The sequence below is a fragment of the Hippocampus bargibanti genome, linkage group LG12 (genome assembly GCF_051943395.1).
Source record: "Hippocampus bargibanti isolate YZ-2025 linkage group LG12, ASM5194339v1, whole genome shotgun sequence".
Taxonomy (NCBI): Eukaryota; Metazoa; Chordata; class Actinopteri; order Syngnathiformes; family Syngnathidae; genus Hippocampus; species Hippocampus bargibanti.
In genome coordinates this window covers 1,762,114-1,787,408 of record NC_142745.1, presented here as the reverse complement: position 1 = coordinate 1,787,408, position 25,295 = coordinate 1,762,114, and the positions used below count along the sequence as shown (strand labels likewise).

Here is a 25,295-nt window from a genome sequence, read left to right as displayed (position 1 = left end):
ATCCAGTAGACCGGACTGAATTGTATTACTGTACCCGCGTTCCACAGTCGAACATTAAATACAACTTACTCTTTGAACAGTAGCCCAAATGGAACTGTATAGTGCCTCTTTGCATTTTTTGATGATGATACTAGTGCGGCGTGTTCTACCGGAAACAAATTCCTTTTGTGTTCTACATACTTGGCAATAAAGATGATTCTGATTTGACGCTGGCAAAACTTGACAGCTTCACTAATACCCCAAGTATCCAATATACAATTTCAGAGAAGCAGAATAATGAATGAGCGTCAGTGTTTGGCCTACCAGGCTTAGCAAAGCTTCCTAAAGCATATTTCCTGCAGTAGCTACCTGTGTGAGTTTCTGGAAGAGTGTGTGCATGCAAGTGTGAAGGCTGCTCATTCTCGCAGCGGAAAATCAGAGCGCCTCAAAAATTCACCTTCGACTTCTTCAATCTTCTATGGAGCTTCTGTGTCGCTGGCCAAGTGAATCTGAAGCATTAACTTTGTCCTGTGTGAGAGTCAAATTCACCGCAGGTGCACCTCTCTCGTTTCCCTTCCCCCCACAGCAACATCCAATCCCACAGATAAGGTGCCATTTCCCAGCCGTGGAATGTTGAGCAAAGCAGCCAACTCTCACATTTGTCATTTTCCGCGTGAATGACATGCTTAACAATGTGTCAACGCTGGCATTAGGAATCAGGACATTACGACTGAAAATGACATGATTTTATTATCAAGATCTTGACTGTATAACAAACAGAGCAGTGACTAATGGCAATAATCCGTGGACTTGGTTCAATTAATTTACTGCACAAGTCTAACTCTGTCCTTCAAAAGTCTAAACTTGGGATTGTGATTGATCTTCTGATTGAAAAGCGCAAAGACCTCCGCCTCTGACTTGAAATTCTCATCACCAGTAGCGGAGAAGTAGGCAGCCAAAACCTGCGGAGGGAAATCCATCCTTTCATTTCACACCCAATAGGCAGCTGTCTCAAAAGCATGATCGGAAAAAAAGAAGCGCGATTAGAGAGGAAATAAGAGCAAGATCAACAGCTTACTTTCTTTCTAAGTTTCTTCACGGGCAATTCCTGGTCTGGTGAAGTTCTCAATACTGCTTTGATTGTTTCTTTCCATTTGAAATGACCTGTGAGGTGTTTAAAAAGACTTGTCAGCTATGGAAGCACAAACAGCACTGCCTATGGGGATTTATTGTTTTAAATAACGTATGCAGTTACTTTTTTTTTACAAGTGTATAATCTGTCTGAGTAGTTAACATTTGACCCTTTCTCGGCTTGTCACATCTCTCATAAGAATTTACCTTTAAAGGACAACCGACACCATTTTTTTTGACACCAGAAAAACGTTTTATCGCAAAATAAAATACCCAAAACACGCAGGATGATATCTTTAGTCAAATGAAAAACACCAATAAAATGACTTAAAGTGTGCGAAAGCTGCGAATTGGGCATTTTCAGAAAGTCCCGCCCCCAGTTCGTGACATCACGCCAGGACGTCTTGCCTTGCTGAAGAATCAAATCAAAGGTTTCAGATTCAGAGAAGATGCTTTCTTGTTACACATCCAGTTATCAATATGATTCAAATAGTTCTGAAGAGGAAAGCATACATGTTTGCAATCGATTAAAAAAGATCTTCTGGGTCATTTTGAGGCATCTGGATGAAATGTCGTGTCCCAGAAAATGCACAAGATGGCGCCAAAGCTCCGTTGGAAAAGGGCTGATTTGTCTGCTGGGAATTTATGTCAACTAGAATCAAATCATAGTCTTGGTGCAACACAACAATTCACCATCCTTCTAATTCCGCCATCAACACAAAGTTTTCAGACCAAAAAAGTACCGCGAAATGCATTGTGTGTGTCGCTTTCTCGGTCAGGGGCGTTCCCTCCGTGACGTGACGTCAGGAATCGTCACCAACTCAAAAACAAGACTGAATATTCAGCGCGAGTCTTAAAACGTAAAATATAACTTTATGCTGTGGAATCTTTGTAAAATACGCTCAGTAGAAGTCATTTGAAGTGATTTTACAAATTATGGACATAACTTGTCTGGAGGCATCGGTTGTCCTTTAAGCGCAAGAAAAAAAAAAGATGTGCAGCAGGCGGAAAGAATAATGATGATTGATCAAGTGAGGTGAATAAAATTCAAAATATTGACTCATACAAATGAAATAACATGTTGATCTTATATCTATTAAATGTCACATTTATTCAGTGGAGGATCAGAATTCATGACTTAGAATGGCGACGACGGACAACCATACCTTTGGCAACTACTTGATCCTCACTTTGATCCGATACAGCAGCCTCTGCTCTTTGGTCCGCTGGGAAAGAAATCAGGTAAGTTCTTCATAAATGCACAACTACTGTATATTTGAATATTTTGCTTCTTGTGGTAGTTATCCATGTATTGTACATATCATGTACAAGCCCAATTCCAATGGAATTGGGACATTTCTCAAGTTTGAATATGAAATATCGTTTGTGTATTCAATTAAGTGTTGTGTAGGTTGAAAATAATCGGATTGATTTTATGACTAACTTCAGTGGATTTGGGTTTGTACATTGTACTTGTGTAAACCTTTCGGTATGCCTTACTTTTCATCTTCTTTTTGGATATTTGTTCAGAAGCACCGTTTTGGTCTTCATTCTCATCGTCTTCACAAGCTTGCAACCTCTTTCTGTCCTTTTTCTTCTTTTTGGCTACCTTCTCTTCCTCGACGACCGGCATTTCCGTCTTTTTTGATTTTCTTTCCATTTTCCCGTTTGTTTGCGTACTGGCTTCTTTACGCTCTTTCTGTTTATGCTTCTTTTTGTCCGTTTGACCATTCTGCTTTTCTTCAGTTGTGCTTTCCACTTTAACGTCAGCCGGCGTATCGCTCACTTCTTTTTCTCCATGGGGTACATCAGAGGGCTGTCAGATTACAATAAAGTAATGATTATTTATAAAACAATATACAACTTGAAACGTGTGCTTCTGTGGAAGAAACACAATAGCTATTTTAACATGTATCAGGGAGAAAAACATGAGCAAGCTGTGTTAAGCGATAACAGATCAGAATTTTAGGGCAACAAAATTGACTCACATTGTCTGAAATGAGGATGCTCCACACTTCTTCATGCAGGCTTGAGTTGTTAATGCTGAGACAGTTTCCCATCCAATTCTAATAGAAGGTTACAGCCACGCTCCAGACAATTAGAAAACCTCAGTCATTAAAATCATACATTTATCACATGTACACACCTCAAATTTGGCCTTTTTTCTTGGGACATTGTCATATGCGCTGACTTGCTTGAGCACAGCTTTGATCTGCGCGTTTACTCCAGGTTTGTTCATGGCATTGTGGATTTTCTTCAAGAATAAAGTGATTAGATTTGAATACCTCAAATGACACACGTTCATGATAAAGTTGACTTTTACCTCAAGCCATTGTTGCTGTTTCAAATCCCCTTTGGCCGCTTTCGCCTCGTAGCCTTTACCACCATATTTCTGGTTTTCGCTGATGCATTTTGTGTGGTTTTTGTAGTCCTCACCCCTTTAAAGCACAAGATATTTGTAATAAACCAGCGGGAGTTTTGAAATGTCACAAGAAAGAGGGAGACCAGCGTTTACCAGAAATCTTTTCCACAGTCAATGCAAGCGAGAACCTGGCAGCTCCGGCACTTGTCCACGTGTTTATCCACCTGATTTTTTTTCAGGGATTCGCCACAAGCGTTGCACGTGAAGAACACCATACTGAAAGACCCCCGTACCCACGTAAAAGTGGATAAAGCGGTGAGTGCAATATCGCCCTATGCACCGCCGATATTTTACAATCTCAGCTGTGGAAAAACACCAAAACTCCGAAAGCAAACCCGATCGCAACTAGATTACAATAATAACAGCACTAATACACGTTTCGATTACAATACGATTCTAAATAAGTTGTAGTTCTAAAACGTGTTAAATCTAACATTAAACCCCTCTCCGTTCCAATATTGTACTTTTCTTCTTCAAAACACACGTTATCACGCTAGAAATTACGATACCGCCGATTTTATTCGTCCGGTGGTGCACACGCAATGCAAAACGGAAGTTCCGACAGAACGTAACTGCATTTCTGTTTAACTCTGAGCCGCTGGTGTATCTGTTGTGTATATCTCAATAACACACACCCGGGGCTTTATAATGTATAACATTTTATTGCAGATTACCGAAATGACGAACGTTACCCTCTTCAAAAAGCGCAAAATGCGTACTGTTGCAGGAAGTGAGGCAACGGCGGTGACGAGTGACCTGTCGTCCGAAGAACCCAGTAAATGTACGCTAATCTTTGTCCGTGTACACCAGGAGAATCACTCTTTAAATTAGCTTTTAGTTCCTTGCATATTAAACAAGTTTATAAATTACCCCTTACAATTCACGGGTTTGTTGGCAAAAAGCTTCGTAGTTAGCACGTTAGCTGCAGCTGTCGGTTGTATTCATGCGTACGATGAAAGTCCGACTTGATACCGAGCGTCGCTGTTTTATTTTGGATGTCAACGCGTCGCACTACGCCAATGCAGTCAGCCTACATTCTAATAGCGCGAATCATAAACTACAGTATTGCCCGTAACTGGCTTAATCTATGTTTTATTCCATTTCACTAGCTCTGTGACTGAGTATTTTTGGACGGATGAGTGATGATGGACACCCTGTCCAGCCACAGCTCGTACTTGCTGCAACAGCTCCAGGAGCAGAGGATTCAGGGAATGCTCTGTGACTGCATGTTGGTGGTGAAAGGGGTCTGTTTCAAAGCCCACAAAAACGTACTGGCTGCTTTCAGCTCTTATTTCAGGTATGTTGTATGAATTGGAAGATGTATCACTTTAAAAATGGTTCTCTGATTTTCTGCACCAACTGTACAACTGTTATCGGATTTTATTCTAACACTGATCACTTTATCTCTGCTTGCACACCTTGCACATTGTGTCAGTTGTTCCTGAGAGGTACCACTTGCATTAAGGAATTAGATTTGATTAGCTTTTATTCGTGTCCTCCATACTTATTTGTCTTGTGTCTTTTTAGGATGGTACTAGCGAAGCGTTTTCTACCGAAGACAAATTCCTTGTGTGTTCTACACACTCGGTCAATAAAGATGATTCTAATTCTGAAGTTATTTGCGAGTCAAATTGTTTGAGCCAAAAAGTGGTCTGTTTACGGTTATGCTTTGCTGTATCGCGGTTCACTTTTTCACGGTTGCACTTGTTTTTTTTTAAAGCACACTTCCATTGATTATTATTTGCTATGCTGTGGTGATTATTTTTACATACATATATATATGTTGAGGTGCATATTTTTTAAAATCCTTTGTTTCCTTGAACTTTCCAGATCTTTATTCCAGAATTCCCCCAGTCAGAAAAATGAAGTGTTCAACTTGGTTATCCAGGATGTCAGCGGCATTGGCCAAATATTAGACTACATGTACACCTCCCGTCTTGACATCAACCAGGATAATGTACGAGCACTCCTTGACATTGCTCAGTGTTTGCAAGTTCCGAACGTCCAAAGCATGTGTAACACCTTCCTCAAACCTTGCCCCCCGGTGGTGGAAATCCCATCATTTTCTCTCCCGGGCATGTTGACTTCGGAGCACGACTGCCTCCTGGGAAGCAGCCTGCCGACTGATGTTGACCTCCCCTGTCCCGCGGAAGTACCAAGACCTGGCTTCATGGAGCAAACCAAACGAATGTCTTTCTCTGTGCCGAACAGCAACTCAAGTGAGTCAGGGGGCAGCACCCAGACACCCGTCGAAAAACACTTAGTCCACGGTTACAAACTACGTGATTTCTACAGTAAGCAGTACTTCAAGCAAAGTGCAATTCAAGCCTTAAATCAGGGTCCGGGTCCTTCGGTTGTCGTGGAGGAGTCCCAGTGTCACCTTGGGCTCGGTCAGGGACGAGGCCACTCGGATTTATGCTCAGGAAACACAGTTCAGCCCACCACGACTTGCACATCCATGACAGCCGACAAGAACCCGGTGTCTGCTCTGACACCCTCGGATAGTTTAAACACCCCAAGCTCCGACAATGCGGACGCCATGCTCAGTCTGCCAGTGCGTCCAAAGAAGACGGTTTACCTCAAGAAATATAACTACCTACGTTCTCAAAAGGCGTTAGAAGAAATGTTTGCCGAATCAGTCAGCGAGCCCATCTTGAACTGCACCAAAGACACCCAACCTGAAGATTCTGTGGTTCGGATCGGGGCTCGAGGATCTCCTGTTGAAAACCTGGTGACTGTCAGGGAAGATACGCCGAAGACGCCGTTAGATGCTGAAATTCCTAGACCTCCACCCGCAAACCAAGAGGACCAAGGACTGCAGACTCTACCAGAACCACCACAGCAAACAGGCCATAAATATTCCTGCAACGTGTGTGGCAAAATCTTCAAACACCCGAGCAACCTGGAAATGCACAAACGCTCCCATACAGGTTAATCAATGTCTTCTTGTTGATCTGTGTCATCACATTGTCATCATTTTATTGTTATAACAATTCTTCGATGAAAAGGTTTCTTGAGCTGTACGACTGAGAGCTTACACAGACGTTATAACAATTCTGTTTTTTTATGTTTCAGGCGAGAAGCCATTTGAGTGTAATGTTTGTGGGAAGAACTTCTCACAGGTAGGATCAAATCATGTGACATCCAAATTGCATGTGGATTCCTTTGTTTTTGCTGCTGGTGGCAGTTCTGTTGTTTCTCAGGCTGGAAATCTACAGACGCACTTGCGACGACATTCTGGAGAGAAACCTTACATCTGCGAGTTATGTGGCAAAAGGTAAGTGTGGTATTGGCAGACCCCTGATGAGACAAACGAAAAGTCTCAACGATTTGAGTATAATACGGTATGGATAATTAACTTTTTTTTTGTACGCTTTACTACTTGCGTGACATGAATTAAAGGACAACCAACACATTTTTTTTGTTTCTAACACATCAGAAAAATGTTTTATAGCATCTAAAATACCCAAAACACGCAGGCTGATATTTTTAGTCAAATGCAAAACACAAATAAAAATGACTTCAAATGTGCAAAAACTACAACAAAAATTGAGCTGCGAATTGGGGATTTTTAGAAAGTCCCGCCCCCAGTTTGTGACGTGACGCCAAGACGTCTTGTCTTGCTCTAGAATCAAAACAATGGATTCAGATTTGGAGAAGATGCGTTCTTGTTACTCATCCAGTTATGAATATGATTCAAATAGTTCTGAAGAGGAAGGCATAAATGTTTGCAATCGATTGAAGGAATCCTCCCATATCAATTCGAGCCGTCAATGACAGCAAGGTAGCGCCCCAGAAAATGGCGCCCAACCTCCGTTGGAATTGGGCTGATTTGTCTGTTGGAAATTTGTGTCAGCGAATATGAAATAGTTGTCTTGGTGCAACACACAACAATTCACCATGGCGTTGTTTATATGTTTTCCTTCTAATTTCACCATCAACCGCATAATGCATTGTGTGTCGCTTTCTCTGTCAGGGGCGTTCCAAACGTCACGTCACGTCGGGGATCGTCATCAACTCAAAAACAAGACTTCCTGAATATTCAGTGCGAGTCTTAAAACGTCAAATACAGCGATATGCAGTGGAATCTTTGTAAAATACTTTCAGTAGAAGTCATTTGTCGTGATTTTTACAAATTATGGACACAACTAGGCGTCGGTTGTCCTTTAAATGGTCACAATATTATGTCACATGCAATGCACTGTCCCTCCTCATAGCTTCACCGCATCTGGCGATGTCCACCGCCACAGAGTGGTGCACACAGGAGAAAAGCCACATCTATGTGATATATGTGGCCGAGGTGAGTTATTTCTAGTAACCTGACCAATAGCCTCGCTTTGCTTCTCATGACTTCATCGTACACATTAAACTGAACCGTTGGCATTGTCAAGGATTCAACAACTTGAGCAATCTCAAAGAACACAAGAGGACACACGCCACAGACAAGACGTTTACTTGTGACCAGTGCGGGAAATCTTTCAACACACACAGGAAACTCCTGAAGCACAAAGCCTGCCACGGTAGCGAAAAACCGCACAGTTGTGACACCTGCGGTAAGTCTGCGTCTCGTTTGATTGCATCCCATCCTACCAGGCACAGTACCAGGGATGCATCTGGGCGGCGCCCTGGCGCCATTGACGCTATTTTGACAGCAACTGGCGCAACTTTGAAACTCTATGCATATACTCTATAACAATTAGCGCAATATTGCTACATGATCCACGTCACATATGACATACAGTGAGACCTCAACTTACGAACTTAATTGGTTCCCAGACAGAGTGTGTAAGGCAAAAAGTGTGTATCTAAAAAAAAAATCCCATAGGAAACCATTAAAATGGGAATAATCCGTTCCCAGGTTTCCATAAAATATACTTTTCAACTAAATAAGCCTTAAAACTACACACAACATACCTTATTCTATGTATAATAAATGTGCTATTGTATTGTAATGAAAGAAATACACTGCATTGTATCATAAAGTCACTTTATTTACATGTGTGATGGTCATTTATGGCTTGAGGGAATGGCGTTGGAGGTCGAAGGTCAAAGGGAATTGCTGTTTGGAAAGAGAGGCGCATTACATGACAAATGTAATTAAAGAAATAAACTGTGCTGTAAAATAAAGTTTTATTGAGCTTTTTAATGGTCGTTGATGGCTTATAGAAGGAGAGTCACCTTCCATAAGGACTGTTGATAACTTAACCTCTGGTGCTGTTCGGTCGTGTGCTTCCGCCGAAGATCACTTCGCCAGCCGTGGTGGGTTTGTATTATGAAAATAGTGCTTATTATAAGGTTTAATTTTCATAAATTTGACGTTTGTAAGACGAAAAGTTTGTAAGTTGAGGTCTCACTGTACTTCTGTTACAATAGCTTAAAGAAACAAATTTGGTTAAATAGCAATTTTTGGTTTCCTTCAGGGGTTTTAACTTTCGTCGTCTGCCATCTTGCCTTAGCGATATCTAGCCGTAATCACCTTGCATTTATTTCGCTGCGTTCCAAAGTCGTGGTGGAGGATATCTCGGGCTTTTCCCGAGTATAACTCCATCATATGGTGGGCTATCTGTTAGCTTAATAATTATCTAGCTGTCTAGCTAGCTATTCAGCCGACTATCTATCAAGCTATCTATTAGCTAGCGTGTTTTTTATCTATTTGAGTTACTTCCGAGTTGAGTGAACGCTGGCGCGTGTGGCTGACGCTGCTCACCGAAAAAAAAATCTAGTTAAATCGAGCCCATCCATTTTAGCTAGCGTGTTTTTTTATTTCTATTTGAGTTTCTGCGACACTACTGAACACTTCAGAGTCTGTTCAATGTTGTATTGCCATGCATACTATTTGAGCCTGGTAGTGTTACTCCACCACAGTAATTTACATGTAAATTTTGCACTGAATTGACTGATTAACAAGGACGCTGCCAGTGGAGGTTACCCTCATTTAAAGGACAACCGACGTCTGCGGACAAGTTGTGTCCATAACTTGTAAAATGGCTTCAAATGACTTCTACTGAGCGTATTTGACAAAGATTCCACCGCATATAGCGATATTTTACCTTTTAAGACTCGCGCTGAATATTCCGGAAGTCTTGTTTTTGAGTTGGTGACGAGTCCGTACGTGACGTCACTGAAGGAACGCCCCTGACCGAAAAAAGGACACATTGTAGCAGTCCTTGCATCACGTCAATGCATTTTGCTGTACTTTGTTTGGTCTGAAAACTTCGTGTAGCACCAAAAAGAGGCAGAAAATGGTGACAAAGCTACGTGTAAGGAATTAATCAGCCCGTTTCCACAGGCTGATTAATTCCTTACACGGAGCTTTGTCACAATTTTCTGCCTCTTTTTGGTGCTACATTTCCCGCCCCCAGATACCTCAAAATGGCACGGAATAAATTATTTAATCGATTGCAAACATGTATGCTTTCCTCTTCAGAACTATTTGAATCATATTTGTAACTGGATGAGTAACAAGAAAGCATCTTCTCCGAATGTGAAGCCATTGTTTTGATTCTCCAGCAAGGCAAGACGTCTTGGCGTGACGTCACAAACAAGTGGGCGGGACCTTCTGAAACTGAAAATTTCTTTTTTTTTGCAGTTTCAGCACACTTTTAAGTCATTTTTATTGGTGTTTTGCATTTGACTAAAAATATCATACTGTGTGTTTTGGGTATTTTAAATGCTATAAAATGTTTTTCTGATTTCAGTTAGGAAACAAAAAGGTGATGTCGGTTGTCCTTTAAATAAATACTCCAACATTATTCTGTACCGTTGTGCATCCATTAATATTGTCCACCTGCACAGGGAAATGCTTCATTGGCTCGGGGGATTTGCAGCGTCACATCCGCTCTCACACCGGAGAAAAACCATACATCTGCAACACCTGCGGAAAAAGCTTCACCCGCTCAGCCATGTTGCGGAAACACAGCAACATGCGCTGCAAGGGCGCACCAAGTGATGGCGCCATCACAGATAACCCTGACCCGACTGGCAGCTCAGATGCAACCGTCTCGCTTAGCAAAACCGTCTGCCAGAGTGATGCGACCAGTGAGCAGTCCTTTTCCGCAGTCATGGATCAAGCAGGACCTGAGAAGCCTTCAGCGCCTTCACCCCACGTTGAGACGACACCTATGAGTATCCCTCTCAGCCCAGTATCTACTGCAACTTCCCTTCCAGAACTTCGCTCCCTCGTACCACATCACCTCCTCGCTTCCTCCCACCAGGACAGGTGCACACCACCGCTACCTGGCCCAGATCACATGAAGCTCCCCAAACCACACGCCTCTCAAGAGGTCGTATATGGGCCTAATGTGGAGAATGGACCAATTGGAGTCGAGATGGGTCGAGGTCTGTTGGGTAAGCCTTACCTGCCTGCTCAAGACAATTTTTCAGCTCGGTCCACGAGTGGTTTACACAGATACAGCGAAGGTAACTTCACCTCAAGTGTGACTCTGTGGGGACTTGCAATGAAAACGTTGCAGAATGAGCATGACATGGAGCAATAAGACTTCAGGAGCAATGTGTTGGAAAGCACATGAGAAATTAGCATTAGCATCGCTCAACCGTGTTCCTCTGTCATGTAAACAAACTATTAAAGCCTTCTCGTTACAATGCAAAAATGAGAAAATCATTCTGACAGTGTGACACTCAACTGACATGAAAAAAAGAATTGATTCAAATGTACAATATAGTTTTGCATTTTTATATATTTTTTTTATTAAATGCTAAAAACTAAACAGCACTCAATTCATTTGTATACTCAAAATGATCCCTTGCCTTTAGTCCATATGGAAAGTTAAAAGAACAGCTACACAAGTGCCTCGCTCAGTTTGTTTTTATTTATTTCCTAATATAAATCCGAGCCAAGAATTCACAGTCCTAAAAAAACACCATAGATTACATCGAATTAAATACTCATTTTGCATCGCTAGGTTATTTATTTCAATACAATGATGGAGAGCGGATGTCTAAAAGGATGTCCACAGACCCACGACGTACACACGACGATATTTTCAGCGTTTAACCTGCAAGGATTTTCAAGTTATTTTCTATTTCGATTTTACATATTTTGGGATGGTTGATTTATGAAAGTAAACTGAGAAAACGACGAGTATATTTCTTTGGGAGAAAAATGAGCGCTGACGATGCAACCGCGCATGCGCAGTATCACCGGATACAGGAAGTCGATAGACGAAATCAAATGTCTTCTGTTTATCTTTTTCGCCGGTGAGTAATGCTTTTCTGTCAATGTCTAAGTTGACGGAACACTTGTTTCAAGAGAAATTGAGATAAGCCAGCTCGGAGTACGCATTTATGTTAACAAAACATGAATTTACTGAATTCAGAATATGTTCTGACTGCTTTGGGTGCTTTTGTTCGTTTTCTGTTTTCACCTGTCAAACGCACCTTAAAATAACACCGACAGATATTAACAATAGTTAAAACATAAACAAAAATATCATTGGAATAGCGTCACTCATTTTTGACTTAAAACATTCAATGAAAGTGCATTACTCCAGCATTTTTAAATTCATGATGAATATTGACAGTCTGCTATATATTTTTTTTTCTATAATCAGATCCAGGATCACAGAATAACCCTCCTTTATATCCACATGTGCCCACCTATTCCAATACAAATGGTACTTTTTACATTCATATTGAAATAACTATTGCAAAGGGATATAGCCCAAATGTAGCATTGTAATGTATTGATGATTAACAATACTGCATTTCCTGTTTTCTTCTAGTGACAAACCTCTTCCTTTTCCACATTCATCATCACTGAATTCCAGTGTTGCATTAGTCTGGCACTGGCAAGTGGATCAACTCTTCCAACACCTCGAATTGAATATATCTGCGGGAAAGAAATGAGTCAAACTAAAGAGCTTTCTGACTTTCAACGTGGTTCTGTAATAGGATGCCACCTCTGCAACAAGTCAGTTAGTGACATTTCTTCTCTCCTGAATATTCCTGAATCGACTGTAAACGATGTTATTGCAAAATGGAAGCTTTCGGGACCAACAACGACACAGCCAAGAAGGGCTAAACGAGCTAAAGTGCTAGAGACTAAGTAGCAATCATGTTTGAGGGTCGCTACGCTCAGCTGACTCAAACCATTCTGGTACTGGTATCAAACGTAAGTCCTGGTGGGCCACATCTGGCCCGCTATATGATTTTATGTGACCCCCGATAGCATATGGGCTTTGACTTTCTGTTTTCTGTTAAAATACCAAACTTGTAGAGTTTTTTTTTAATTTAAAAATGGTGATATATTTCAAGCATTATTCATTGCCACTCTTCCCATTTAAAATGTACAAATATTTGAACAGTTTTTAATGGCCCGTGAGTGATTAAAAATGTGTTGTATGTAGAAAACCAGGTAATTGTACATTCTTGGGGTTGACACTTATTATAGCCTTCTAAAGGAAATCAAAACTGCCATGTGGCCCGTGACAAAATTTAGTGTGACACCTCTGCATTGCACAGTTCCAGACATAGAGATATAGTGAATTCAATTTCGCTTTACGAACGTTACATTTATGAAAATTTTACCTTGGCATACGAACTTTACCGTGGCATACAAACTTTTTTCATTCGCGAACAAGCCCGTTCTTCGAACAACAAAATGGCAGCCGACTATTTTTCTCCTCTATTCCCCGCCCCCAGTGTTTGGTTAAAGCCATGTGATTGGTCAAGAACGCAGCAGTGAAGGGGGGGGGGGTTTAAACATTAAAGAGACAGGCAGACGGCAGTGAGAGAGTTTCAACTTTGATAGTTCAAAGGCAGAGTGTAGACTGCAAGGTTAAAATTCCCATCGATCAACCCGCACAAGCCATCTGTACACTTGATGCAAAAAGCTATCAACCCAGCTAAACAGAACGCAATTGATGAGGAACAAGGTAAAATTATCGCAGAGAGATCCCTTGTAGGTATCATTCCTCAAGATGGTGAAAGAAGTACAAATTATGGACACAACTTGTCCGGAGGTGTCGGTTGTCCTTTAAATGTGTGTCATGGAAGGGATATTTTTCTTGATTTATTTTACTCTTGATTCGCTTTGGCTCTAAAATCTAAATCAACATCAGAGGATATGGACAAGCGCTGGCAGCAGTTCCAGCGAAGCAGTAATTGCTGCGGGGTGTTGCATTGTTGGATGAGATGGATAAGTGGCTGAGCCAGTCTCTCGATTATAATTCCTCAGTGAGTCTCAATATAAAATAGGCTTAGGCAGAAGAGAACAATGGCGATTGTTCATATACCGCTGCTTCTGCTCTCATTCTTCTTCTTTTTTTTAATTTCTATCCAAACGCATTCAGCTCCAGTTCAGCTTTATTGACGGTAAAACACAGATGGACCCTTGTTATTGTCACAGAGATCCACATACTTTGACAAATGTTGGATTTGTAACGCTTTCGGCGCATTGGCTGGTGTGTTAAAGATGATGGATAATACACGGGCATGTCTTCCAGATGGTCAATAAATTTTTTTTCCGCGTTTTGGATTGCAACATATCCACAGAAATGCACACACACACACATCTATTCTGCTACCCCCAGCATGCTTTGTTAAAGCGAGTTAGCCTGATCTCATTTTAATACGACACTAAACATATTTTTAAGACTGATAAGAATGTTATTTAAAGGGCAACTGACACCTCCGGACATCCAAGTTGCGTCCATAATTTGTAACAATCACTTCAAATGACTTCTACTGAGTGCATTTTACAAAGATTCCACCACATATTGCTATATTTTACATTTTAAGACTCGCGCTGAATATATTGATGATGATTCCTGAAGTGACGTCACGGAGGAAACGCCCGTGACCGAGAAAGCGACATACAATGCATTTTAGGTACTTTTGTTCACCTGAAAATACCGTGTTGATGCGAAATTAGAAGGAAAACTACATAAATAACACGATGGTGCGTCAGAGCCAATTGCGGTACTACGCATAAAGAAGGTGTAAATTTACACTGATTTCCAGCAGACAAATCAGCCCATTTCAAATGGAGCTTGGGCGCCATCTTGTGCATTTTCTGGACGCTACATTGGAATCCAGACGGCTTGAATTGAGAAGGAAGAACTTCTTTAATCGATTGCAAACATTTATGCTTTCCACTTCAGAACTATTTGAATCATATTCATAACTGGATGAGTGACATGACAAGAAAGCATCTTCTCCCAACCTGAACTCTCTGAAGCCATTGTTTTGATTCTGGAGCAAGGCAGTGCGTGACCAATAGTGACGTCACGAACAAAGGGGGCGGGACTTTCTGAATCTGCCCAGTTCCGACCGACTTCATTTTGTGTCAGTTTGGGACACTAAGTCATTTTTATTGATGTTTAGCATTTGACTAAAAATATCAGCCTGTGTGTTTTGGCTATTTTAGATGCAATAAAACGTTTTTCTGATGTCAGGAAACAAAAAAAAAATGGTGTCGGTTGTCCTTTAAAAGGTGCTGACAATTTGACCTGTGAGCAAACCGTTTTTATTAGCTGTGACAGGAGCAACAAAATCACAGTCAATAAAAGGTCAACCAGCATCCTGCAATGGATAATGTCGAATGTTTGCTTACGATACTTTCATATTAATAATAATGGTTCTGTTTGTATTTCGGGCATATTCCAAGCAAAAGGATGTCATACAGACATGTTCATCTGCCTCTATGCACATCTATTTAATGGCGAATGCGGGAACCAATCGGATGTAATGACTCTCTGATGCTTAGGCAGCCCCCCCCCCCCCCCCATCCCCCCTGCTACCTCCAGGCAGTGTTTGTGTTGCTTTCATGTGTGTGTGTGTGTGTGTGTGTGTGTGTGTGTGTGTGTGTGTGCACAAGATAGAGAATGGTGGCAGGAAACTGGAACGATGGCGGAGATGCGGTCAGATTTGCAGTACTGTCAGTTACACTTACCATAATCAAATTGCATCAGGATGGTGTATCGCTCCCATTTTTTGTTTTATTTAAACATGCATGTTTTTTTTTTTACAGTAATTACTAAGTTTGAGCCCCACTGCTGCCCGCCCCTCCCCCCCAAAACATGAAAGCAATTGTTGGAGACTCCTTCATGACTATTGTTGAGGTGCCCTTGTCTGTAGGCCCTTCCACTCTGACTCCTCTGCTTGTGTGCCCGCATGCATGTAATCCGGTTTCTCTGCCAGGTGTTAAACACAACATATTCCTACCGGTACAGCAGCGGAATTGACTCCTGGCGGATTTCGACCAGGACAGATATCATAAATGCAAAAATAATTAGACAATACAGAACATATTGATTTATATAGCGCTTTAATAACAGCTGAAGTTGTAACTAAGCGCTTAACATGGACAACTGGCATATACAGTAAATAATAATAATACATTTCATTTATAAGCACCTTTCAAAACTCTCAAGGACACTTTACAGTCATATGATTTATTTTTTTTCCTGCGGGTGAGCAGCGGCAGCCACACGCACCCGCGTTCATTTAATCAAACTGGAAATAACATAACGTAAAAAATAAAAATAAATAAGAAATAATATGACAACACAAAACACAGTCATTCATTCATCAGCACTTGTTGTACCCTCTTTGTAACATGAAGCAGTTCTAGATGAAAGAGGATAGGATGAAAGCATCCTTTTATAATAATAAAGCAGTCACAAAGATGGTATAAAGCCTGGTTGAAATATTGTTGGTAGGGTGCTGATTGGATTGGATTCGCCTTTATAATAATAATAATAATAATAATTGGTTACGCCTCATAAAAATTATTTTAAATACCCCCCCCCCCCCCAAATTCTGAATTTCTTTTCTTTGTCCCCCTGATATAATCTTTTACTAAAGTAGTATTTTTATCCATTGTATTGCGTTTTTCAATATGTCTATTTACGACAAACATATCTGTTCACCTCGTTTCAATATTTACATTAAAAAACTACTATTGAGATGATAAAATGTGTCAAACGTTTGTGGAATATATACTTATATACTGTCATGATGAAAATGTCTGAAAAATTCGGGCACAAAAGGCATCCTCCCTTCACCTCTATGTGCCCCCTGCCCGTCTCACCACGATGGCATGCAGAGCTTTCAGCCGCTCTGCTCCCAAACTCTGGTATTCACTTCCACCCAATAATAATATTGACTCCCTCCCTATTTTCAACTCCCACCTGTTTAAAATGGCTTTCAATATCTAGTTCAATCTGCTATTTTATTATTTATCATTTTACTTATGGTTTTATTGTTGTATGCTTTGTTTTTATTGTAAAGTGTCCTTGGGTGTTTTGAAAGACGCTTGAAATTAAATGTCTTATTATTAAAAGCACAACAATAAGAGCGAAGGGGAGATTCGGTTTGTTTCGGATGTAATCGGAAATCGAAAAAAAGAAAGAAGCCTCGGACTGGTCCCACCTCACAGCTACTCGGATTGGGTCTCCAGTTTTCTGTTTGTTTACATCAAGCAAAGGAGTAGCACGAGGAAACGCTGCTGGAATGGACGCTGCAAATCTGGTCGGTAAATGCTAGTAGGCACGAGTACTTATTTCAAATATGAACGTCTGCCTAATTTAAACAGTGATTATAAATTTAAAAAGCTTCGCCGACTTTTGATATGCTTTCGTGTGTTGGCAGCTCGCATCTGCGGGGACCTTCCAGGTGCTCAAACTCCCTCTAGGATTTATCCGCGTTTTGGAATGGGTAGGTTGGAACATTTTTTTCAGTGTTTACATCCCATGCGTTAACATCTTTAAACGAGGCTGAGTTATATAATGTCGACCCGAACGACGTTTACGTGTCGCCGCTATCGGCATGTTACAGTCAGATAGTGATTTGACTTTCGATTGATCATCGTAGCATCATTTTTTTAAGGATGCTATTGACGAAATTAGTGTCTATAGTTATGAGGCAAACAACCCATCGTGAAGTAATTGAGCATCATCATGAAAATAAATGAGAAATGTCATATATGCCCTTCAACATTGAAATATTGTTTGGGGGGGGGGTCCTCACACGGCTACCCAAAACAACCGCAAGGGAGCAGGACACACCACACACAAATGTAATATTCTCATTTTTTTTCATATTCGTTGGATTCTAAATTGTTTTAAAGCACAGGTGTCAAAGGCAAAGCCCGGGGGCCAAATCCGGCCCGCCACGTCGTTTTTTTTCGGCCCTCGAAAGCAAATCAAACTTGTAAAATTCCATGTTGCTTGCTAAAATCATATCCAAAATGTCATATTTTTGGATGTAAACCACAATAACAGTCCGTCTGTGTAAGCTCTCAGTCGTACAGGAGTGGTCCATCGATGAGAAGGTTTCTTCAGCCGTCATTTGTATTTCTTTGAAGGTGTCGGACGTTTCGCTTCTTATCAAAGAGGCTTTGTCAGCGAACTAAAATCTTTTGCTGGTAGTTTTGGCACTATATATATATATATATATATATATATATATCCCTACTGTCCAGACGTGGCGGTGCCTGACTCTGCTATGATTGGTCCCTGCTCTCAAGTTGGGGGGAGCAGAGGACTACTCCCTGCGGCTACACTGATTATTTCTATTGTCCTGACTGATTACTTCCATTGTCCTGCCTGAAAATTGGGTCTACGACTGGCCCGATTGCCCCATTTGATCTGGTATCACCTCATCAGCATAACTAAGCCTTGGGTATTTTAGATGCTATAAAGTGTATTTCTGACGTCAGTTAGGAAACAAAAAAATAGTGTCGGTTGTCCTTTAAGATTGCAAGCTGTTATCTGCTGATGGGGGTGCTGTGGGTGTGTGTGTCTTTGTGTGTTTGGCACACAATCTCTGGCTGGCATATTCCGTTGCAAACAGCTGTAAGCTCCGCTTCTGTCCACCCTAGACTAAGTCATGCAGAAGCTGTCCTTTGAGATGTGCCCAATCGCTTCACATTGCCGTGTGCGCGCGCACGGCAATGAGAAAAGCGGCAAAAAAATTGCACAGTCGGATGAGCACGTGATGCTAATGATATACATTTGTTTATGCATCCATGCGTCACCGTAGCTGCAACATCTCACACACTTGTGCCAGCACCGTATCATGCATGTGACGTAGAGGAACATTCGGATGGAACCAAAATGCTATCTGGCACCTCACCGTCCCGAGAAATAGACGATAGAAGGCCATCATCAAAGAAGAACAGCGTAACAAAATCGAAATGGAGATTTTTTTTTTGTGTGCTCGTGGGCAGCAGAGTCTGCGGAGAGTGAGAGTGGAAAGGAATTCGTGGGGTAGATGAATCGGAGCGATGTGGGACAAAAAAGAAGGGATTAGCCACTATGAAATGAGTCCTGAATTTGTTTTGTGACGCTGCTGCTGCAAAAAAAAAAAAAAAAAAAAAAAAAAAGATAAGACAAGCTTTCTTGTCAAGGCACGTGGACCTTCCTTTCCTCTAGTGTGCTGCTGTTAATAAAAGTGATTCGCTTTTAGGATGAATTAGCTACGTCTGTGTAAGCTCTCAGTCGTACAGGAATGGTCCATCGATGAAAAGGTTTCTTCTGCCGTCATCTGTACTTCTTTGAAGGTGTCGGACGTTTCGCTTCTTATCCAAGATGCTTCTTCAGCGAACTAAAGTCTTACTGGTCGTTTCGGCGCTAGATATATAATCAATGGAGCTGCAGGGAGTAGTCCTCTGCTCCTCCCAATCTGAGAACAGGGACCTATCATAGCAGAGTCCGGCACACCGCCATGTGTGTATATATATATATATATATATATATATATATATATATATATATATATATATATATATATATATATATATATCCCTACTGTCCAGACATATATATATATATATATATGCAGTAAAGTCTCGTTATTTCGATATTCTCGGGAGTCAGAAAAAATATCGATATAACAGGACTATCTATATATCCGATCCTGCGGCATGTAAATTTTTTTCTTGCGTTCATAGAAATATTATCGTAATAAGCAGTACTATCGATATAACCAATATCGATATAACGAGACTTTACTGTGTGTGTGTGTATATATATATATATATATATATATATATATATATATATATATATATAGGGCCGAAACTACCAGTAAGACTTTAGTTTGCTGACGAAGCTTCTTAGATAAGAAGCGAAACGTCCAATACCTTCAAAGAAATACAGATGACGGCTGAAGAAACCTATTATTATTATTATTATTAGTAGTAGTAGTCATGGATCATATTTATATGGCATTACTATTTGCGTCAACGTATTGCTTTAGAAAACCTCGCCTGTGAACTCAGTTCTTTCCATCAAACGATTCAATACCAATACGTCGGCGGTTTGGGAAAGAGGGCAAAAAAAGGAGATGTTTGTTTTTCATTTCTGGCCTCAAGCATCTTCTTCTTGCCGTTGCATTTCTCTTTTGTCCCCCCGCACCCCCTCATGAGTCGCTCGGTCCCCCTGAGGAGCCCAGCTGGGAAAGGAAGATAAACATAGGCGGGCGGGGTGGGTGCAAGGAAGGCTTAGCAGCTACCCTCTCGCCACAATGCCACACTTCCCTTGTTCAAAGGCCCATCCATGCCTGAAATGAGAAGTGCCAAACTCGAGCGATAAATCACAGCTGCGAGGGAAGAGATAATCATCGGGGCTTGTTGCCAACACTTAAGAGCATTTATTATTCTCCTCCTCTGGCCACTTAGATTTCACCCATCTGGCATCGGAGATTTGGGGAGGCGTGTGTATGCGGGTGTGTGGATGTCTATTTTAAAGGAACATTTCTCATGATGCAAAGCAATGAGCGCTAATTCCAGCAGAGGAATATCTATCTATCTGTCTGTCTGTCTGTCCGTCCGTCCGGCTAACGAGCGACTGTATTTAGCTATGTAGCTATCGAGCTATAAAGCATTCGAGCTATGTATCTATCGAGCTATCTAGACTCAGAAGTACATATTTGTCTGTCTGTTTGTCGAGCTAGCTCTCGAGTTATGTAGCTCTCGAACTATTTAGCTATCTAAACTCAGGAGTACATGATTATCTGTCTGTTTGTCTAGCTAGCTATCTGTCGAGCTAGCTATCGAGCTATTTAGCTATCTAAACTCAGGAGTACATGATTATCTGTCTGTTTGTCTAGCTAGCTATCTGTCGAGCTAGCTATCGAGCTATTTAGCTCTCGAACTATTTAGCTATCTAGACTCAGGACTACACACTGTATCTATCTATCCATCCATCCATCCCTGTGACCCTTGTGAGGATTAGCTGATTGGGAAATAGGTGGATGGATGGATGAATGAATATTGTAACCATTTGTTGTGTAGCGGGCTTCAAAAACAGATCCCGACAATATCTTTGCGTTGCGTTGCATTGGGTTTTTATAGCGCTCGGAAGTGAGAGTGCCAACTCTCCTAGCTTTTCATTATTTATTCAGCCGGTAATAAAGACTCCAAAAGACATTAGCTCATTGTAAAATCTGACATTTATCAAACAACCAGAGGCTACTCTAAATATTGCGCCCCCTTTTCCCTTGTCTTAGCTATTTGCTATATTTGCCTTCGCAACATGCGGTGGCTACTCTGGGCAGTTGCGGGTTAGCGTGGACTGCATGGAGAAAACCAGCAGCAACCTCAGCATTGCCGTTGACTTTGCTTATCCTTTCAGGTGAGCCGCGTTCATCTTCATCTTCCATCACGTTCCAGTTGTTCAAAGCCATTGTTTTCAATGCTCTTCTTTTGCTTTAGGTTGCACCAGGTGTCATTTGAAGCGCCGGCTTGCGAAGGCGTGAGAAAGGAGCGCTTCTTTCTCACCGGAGACTATTCGTCTTCTGCGGAGTTCTTCGTAACAATTGCTGTCTTTGCTTTCTTGTACTCACTGGTCGCCACCGTTGTCTACGTTTTCTTCCATGACAAGTACCGCGAAAACAATGGAGGACCTTTGATCGTGAGTATATTTTGAGATTCTAAATCAAAGGTTTGGGGGCGTGACTGACAAGGTGAATCGATGATACTGCAGGATCTGCAAATGTGATTGGATGGGAGTTATTTGGTCTCGCTCATTTCTATTTAAAGGACAACCGACGCCTTCGGACAAGTTGTGTCCATAATTTGTAAAATTGCTTCAAGTGACTTCTACTGAGTGTATTTTACAAAGATTCCGCGGCGTATAGCTATATTTTACCTTTTAAGACTCGCGCTGAATATTCAGGAAGTCTTGTTTTTGAGTTGTTGACGATTCCCGACGTCACGTCACGTCACGGAAGGAACGCCCCTGACCGAGAAAGCGACACACAATGCATTTTGCAGTACTTTGTTTGGTCTGAAAATGTCGTGTTGATCCGTGTTGATGGCGAAATCAGAAGGAAAACTAAAATAACGCGATGGTGAGTCGTCGTGTGTTACACCAAGACTACTATTTGATACTAGTTGACAAAAATTACCATCAGACAAATCAGCCCATTTCCAATGGAGCTTGGGCCTTTTGTGCATTTTCTGGGACGCTACATTGGAGTCCTGACTGCTCGAATTGATACGGGAGGACTTCTTTAATCGATTGCAAACATGTATGCTTTCCTCTTCAGAACGATTTGAATCATATTCATAACTGGATGAGTAACAAGAAAGCATCTTCTCCCAATCTGAAGCCATTGTTTTGATTCTAGAGCAAGGTAAAGACGTCCTGGCGTGACATCACGAACAAGGGGGCGGGACCTTCTGAAATTTGGCCTCTCTGAGGTCATTTTGAAGTAGTTTTGGGACACTTTAAGTCATTTTTATTGGTGTTTTGCATTTGACTAAAAATATCAGCTTGCGTGTTTTGGGTATTTTAGATGCTATCAAACGTTTTTCTGATGTCAGTTAGGAAACGAAAAAATGGTCTTGGTTGTCCTTTAAGACGATAGTTAATTTTTATCTTTCTATTTCGGCTATTTTTATGGTGGACCTGTATGCCTTTTGAACAGAACAGATTTCTCGTGTAATACAGACGTTCAAAGTATTCCAGACATCAAGCGACTAAGTCCCATTGGCCTAACTGTGAGATGTGGTCAGGAACAGCAGCCATTAAAGTCAGGAGAAACAGGGTGATGCAGGAACAGGCTTACCTATTAACATTTTTTGTGTGTGTGTGTGTGTCCCTGTAGGACTTTGTTGTGACTGTTGTGTTCTCCTTCATGTGGCTCGTCAGCTCTTCAGCTTGGGCCAAAGCTCTGTCTGATGTCAAGCTAGCTACAGATCCAGATGAGGTTCAGCTTGTTATCTCTGCTTGCAAGGATCAGACAAATAAATGTGGCTCTGTGCAGGAACCGCGCTGGTCCGGACTCAACACCTCAGTGGTAGGTTTTACTTGGCCCAAAAATACACAAATAAAAAATTATATCCACATATTTTCCGGTCTGCTTAATCCTCATAAGGGTCACAGGGAATACTAATAGTAATACCTCGGTTTGCGAACCCTTTGGCTTACGAACTTTTCGGTTTACGAGCGTTAAATTTATGAACATTTTACCTTGGCATATGAACTTTTTTCGTACACGGAGCGGCCTCAATGAGTGATGTGTCGTGAACGAACCCTTTCTTCTAACAACAAAATGGCAGCCGACTGTTTTTGTCCTCTATTCCCCGCCCCCAGTCTTCGGTTAAAGCCACGTGATTGGTCAAGAACGCAGCAGTGAGGGGAAGTGGTTTAAACATTAAAGAGACAGGCAGACGACAGTGAGAGCGTTTCAACTTTGATAGTTCAAAGGCAGAGTGTAGACTGCAAGGTTAAAATTCCCATCGATCAACCCGCACAAGCCATCTGTACACTTGATGCAAAAAGCTATCCAAAGGAGAGATCCTTGTAGGTATCATTCCTCAAGATGGTGAAAGAAGAAGGCTATGTTCCTCAAGTGTTTAGCTGATGAAAGCGGCCACTCCATTCCATCAAGCCTTCAATGACTATCACAAATGTAAATAAAATGACTTTATTATATAGTACAGTTTATTTCTTCAATTATAATACCGTAGCACATTTATCATACATAAAATAAGGTATATTTTGGGTAGTTTTAAGGCTTAGAAAGTAGAAAATTGTGTTTTATGGGGACCTGGGAACGAATTATTCTCATTTTAATTGTTTCCTATGGGAAATTATTTTTTGGGATACACACTTTTCGCCTTACACTCTGTCTGGGAAGCAATTAAGTTCGTAAGCCAAGGTATTACTGTACTATAATATTTTTATTAATGATCACCCTTTCTCTGCAGGTTTTCGGATTCCTCAACTTTGTTCTGTGGGCGGGCAACATCTGGTTTGTCTTCAAGGAGACCGGTTGGCATAAAGGTGGTGCCAGGTTTGTGGGCGGAGCCTCTGAGAAGCAGAGCAGCACTTTTACCCAGAAACCCTCCAACCAGGGCAGCATTGATCAGTCGCGCTGCTACAACGCAGACTTGGACCAGGTCTCCGAGTACGGTCAGGTTGGAGCTCCCTCTCCTTTGTAGTACTTTCGGTGGTACTTTTGCATTTTAAACATGAAAATGGCTGAGGGAAATAAATAAAAAAATACAGCCAAGCGGAGGAAGAAGAGTTTACACCCGATGAATACAAGTTTTGTCAGGTAAATTTCATACTTTATTTTTTTTTTTCTCCCGTGTTTTATTTTGGGATGTGTGCAATATTACGGTTGTGTTCACTTGTGTTTGTCTACGTATTTCTCTGGTCATGTTTTCAACTAAGTGTGGACGCGGATATGTTCCGTATTTGTATATTTCAAACTTTGGAAAACGGTGTTGAATTTGTGCATGTTACCGCATGTGTTTCTATGGTCTCTCCAAATCGAAATGTTTCCTTTGATCGATTCTTCACTTTGTCCAAGCAGCATGACACACGTCCATTTTTGCAATATGTCAATAGTTCTTAAAACTACATTACAGTGAGACCTCAACTTACGAACTTAATTGGTTCCCAGACAGAGTGTGTAAGGCGAAAAGTGTATCTCAAAAAAAAAATTCCCATAGGAAACCATTAAAATGGGAATAATCCGTTCCCGGGTTTCCATAAAAGATACTTTTCAACTAAATAAGCCTTAAAACTACACACAACATACCTTATTTTATGTATAATAAATGTGATATTGTATTGTAATGAAAGAAATACACTGCATTGTTACATAAAGTCACTTGATTTACATTTGTGGTCATTTATGGCTTGATGGAATGGCGTTGGAGGTCGAAGGTCAAAGGGAATTGCTGTTTGGAAAGAGAGGCGCATTACATGACGACTATAATTAATGAAATAAACTGTGCTGTAAAAGTTTTATTTACCTTTTTGATAGTCATTGATGGCTTATGGAAGGAGAGTCACCTTCCATAAGGACTGTTAGTAACTTAACCTGTGGTGCTATTCGGTCGTGTGCTTCCGCCGAAGATCACTCCGCCAGCCGTGGTGGGTGTGTATTGTGAAAATAGTGCTTATTATAAGGTTTAATTTTCATAAATTTGACAAATTGTAAGACAAAAAGTTTGTAAGTTGAGGTCTCACTGTACGTATATTTGTGATGTCACATGACTCCAATCAGATGCTTAGATGACATTTTCTTTTGCTCATGTAAAGAGGACTCTTCCCTGCTTTTATGCACAAGTGTTTGCAACAATTTACTGTGAAACTTGTCCATGCTTGTGTGTTTAAAAAAAAAACGTGGTAGGGCTAAGCTCTCTTCTATTGTTGCAAGAGAATATGACAATCGCAACCCTTACTTGTTGACATAGAAGCATGCAACAATAAAACGGCTCTTGATGATCAGATGTGTGAGTGAAAGAAACTGTCTGTATTTCTACCTTGAATAACAAAAG

At 41.1% G+C, this 25,295-nt stretch overlaps 3 protein-coding genes across 7 annotated transcripts; 2 read left to right on the top strand and 1 right to left on the bottom strand.

Annotated features, from left to right (window-relative positions):
* Positions 1–710: 710 nt before the first annotated feature.
* Positions 711–4,033, bottom strand: lyar (Ly1 antibody reactive homolog (mouse)). Its single transcript, XM_089009579.1, has 8 exons — positions 3,626–4,033; positions 3,434–3,548; positions 3,257–3,364; positions 3,099–3,176; positions 2,611–2,926; positions 2,277–2,336; positions 1,058–1,143; positions 711–941 (listed from the first exon to the last, which is right to left on the bottom strand). The coding sequence occupies exons 1-8, from the start codon at positions 3,745–3,747 to the stop codon at positions 804–806; spliced, it is 1,023 nt and encodes a 340-aa protein (XP_088865705.1). The 5' UTR covers positions 3,748–4,033; the 3' UTR covers positions 711–803.
* Positions 2,288–15,296, top strand: zbtb49 (zinc finger and BTB domain containing 49). Of its 4 annotated transcripts, XM_089009570.1 has the most exons (10): positions 4,172–4,313; positions 4,642–4,829; positions 5,363–6,462; positions 6,608–6,654; positions 6,736–6,809; positions 7,750–7,832; positions 7,924–8,085; positions 10,328–10,879; positions 12,103–12,165; positions 12,274–15,295. In XM_089009570.1, the coding sequence occupies exons 2-10, from the start codon at positions 4,675–4,677 to the stop codon at positions 12,309–12,311; spliced, it is 2,274 nt and encodes a 757-aa protein (XP_088865696.1). In that variant the 5' UTR covers positions 4,172–4,313; positions 4,642–4,674; the 3' UTR covers positions 12,312–15,295. The 4 variants fall into 4 exon arrangements, with proteins under 4 accessions (XP_088865695.1, XP_088865696.1, XP_088865697.1 ...); XM_089009569.1 differs by lacking the exons at positions 4,172–4,313; positions 12,103–12,165; positions 12,274–15,295 and adding exons at positions 2,288–2,352; positions 3,712–3,787 and having other exon boundaries at positions 10,328–11,625; XM_089009571.1 differs by lacking the exon at positions 12,103–12,165 and having other exon boundaries at positions 12,274–15,296.
* Positions 15,297–16,891: 1,595 nt separating this feature from the next.
* On the top strand, positions 16,892–25,295 carry synpra (synaptoporin a). Of its 2 annotated transcripts, XM_089009580.1 has the most exons (6): positions 16,892–17,023; positions 17,144–17,209; positions 21,005–21,129; positions 21,210–21,408; positions 22,607–22,798; positions 23,712–25,295. In XM_089009580.1, the coding sequence occupies exons 1-6, from the start codon at positions 17,006–17,008 to the stop codon at positions 23,943–23,945; spliced, it is 834 nt and encodes a 277-aa protein (XP_088865706.1). In that variant the 5' UTR covers positions 16,892–17,005; the 3' UTR covers positions 23,946–25,295. The 2 variants fall into 2 exon arrangements, with proteins under 2 accessions (XP_088865706.1, XP_088865707.1); XM_089009581.1 differs by lacking the exons at positions 16,892–17,023; positions 17,144–17,209 and adding an exon at positions 19,732–20,221 and having other exon boundaries at positions 23,712–25,294.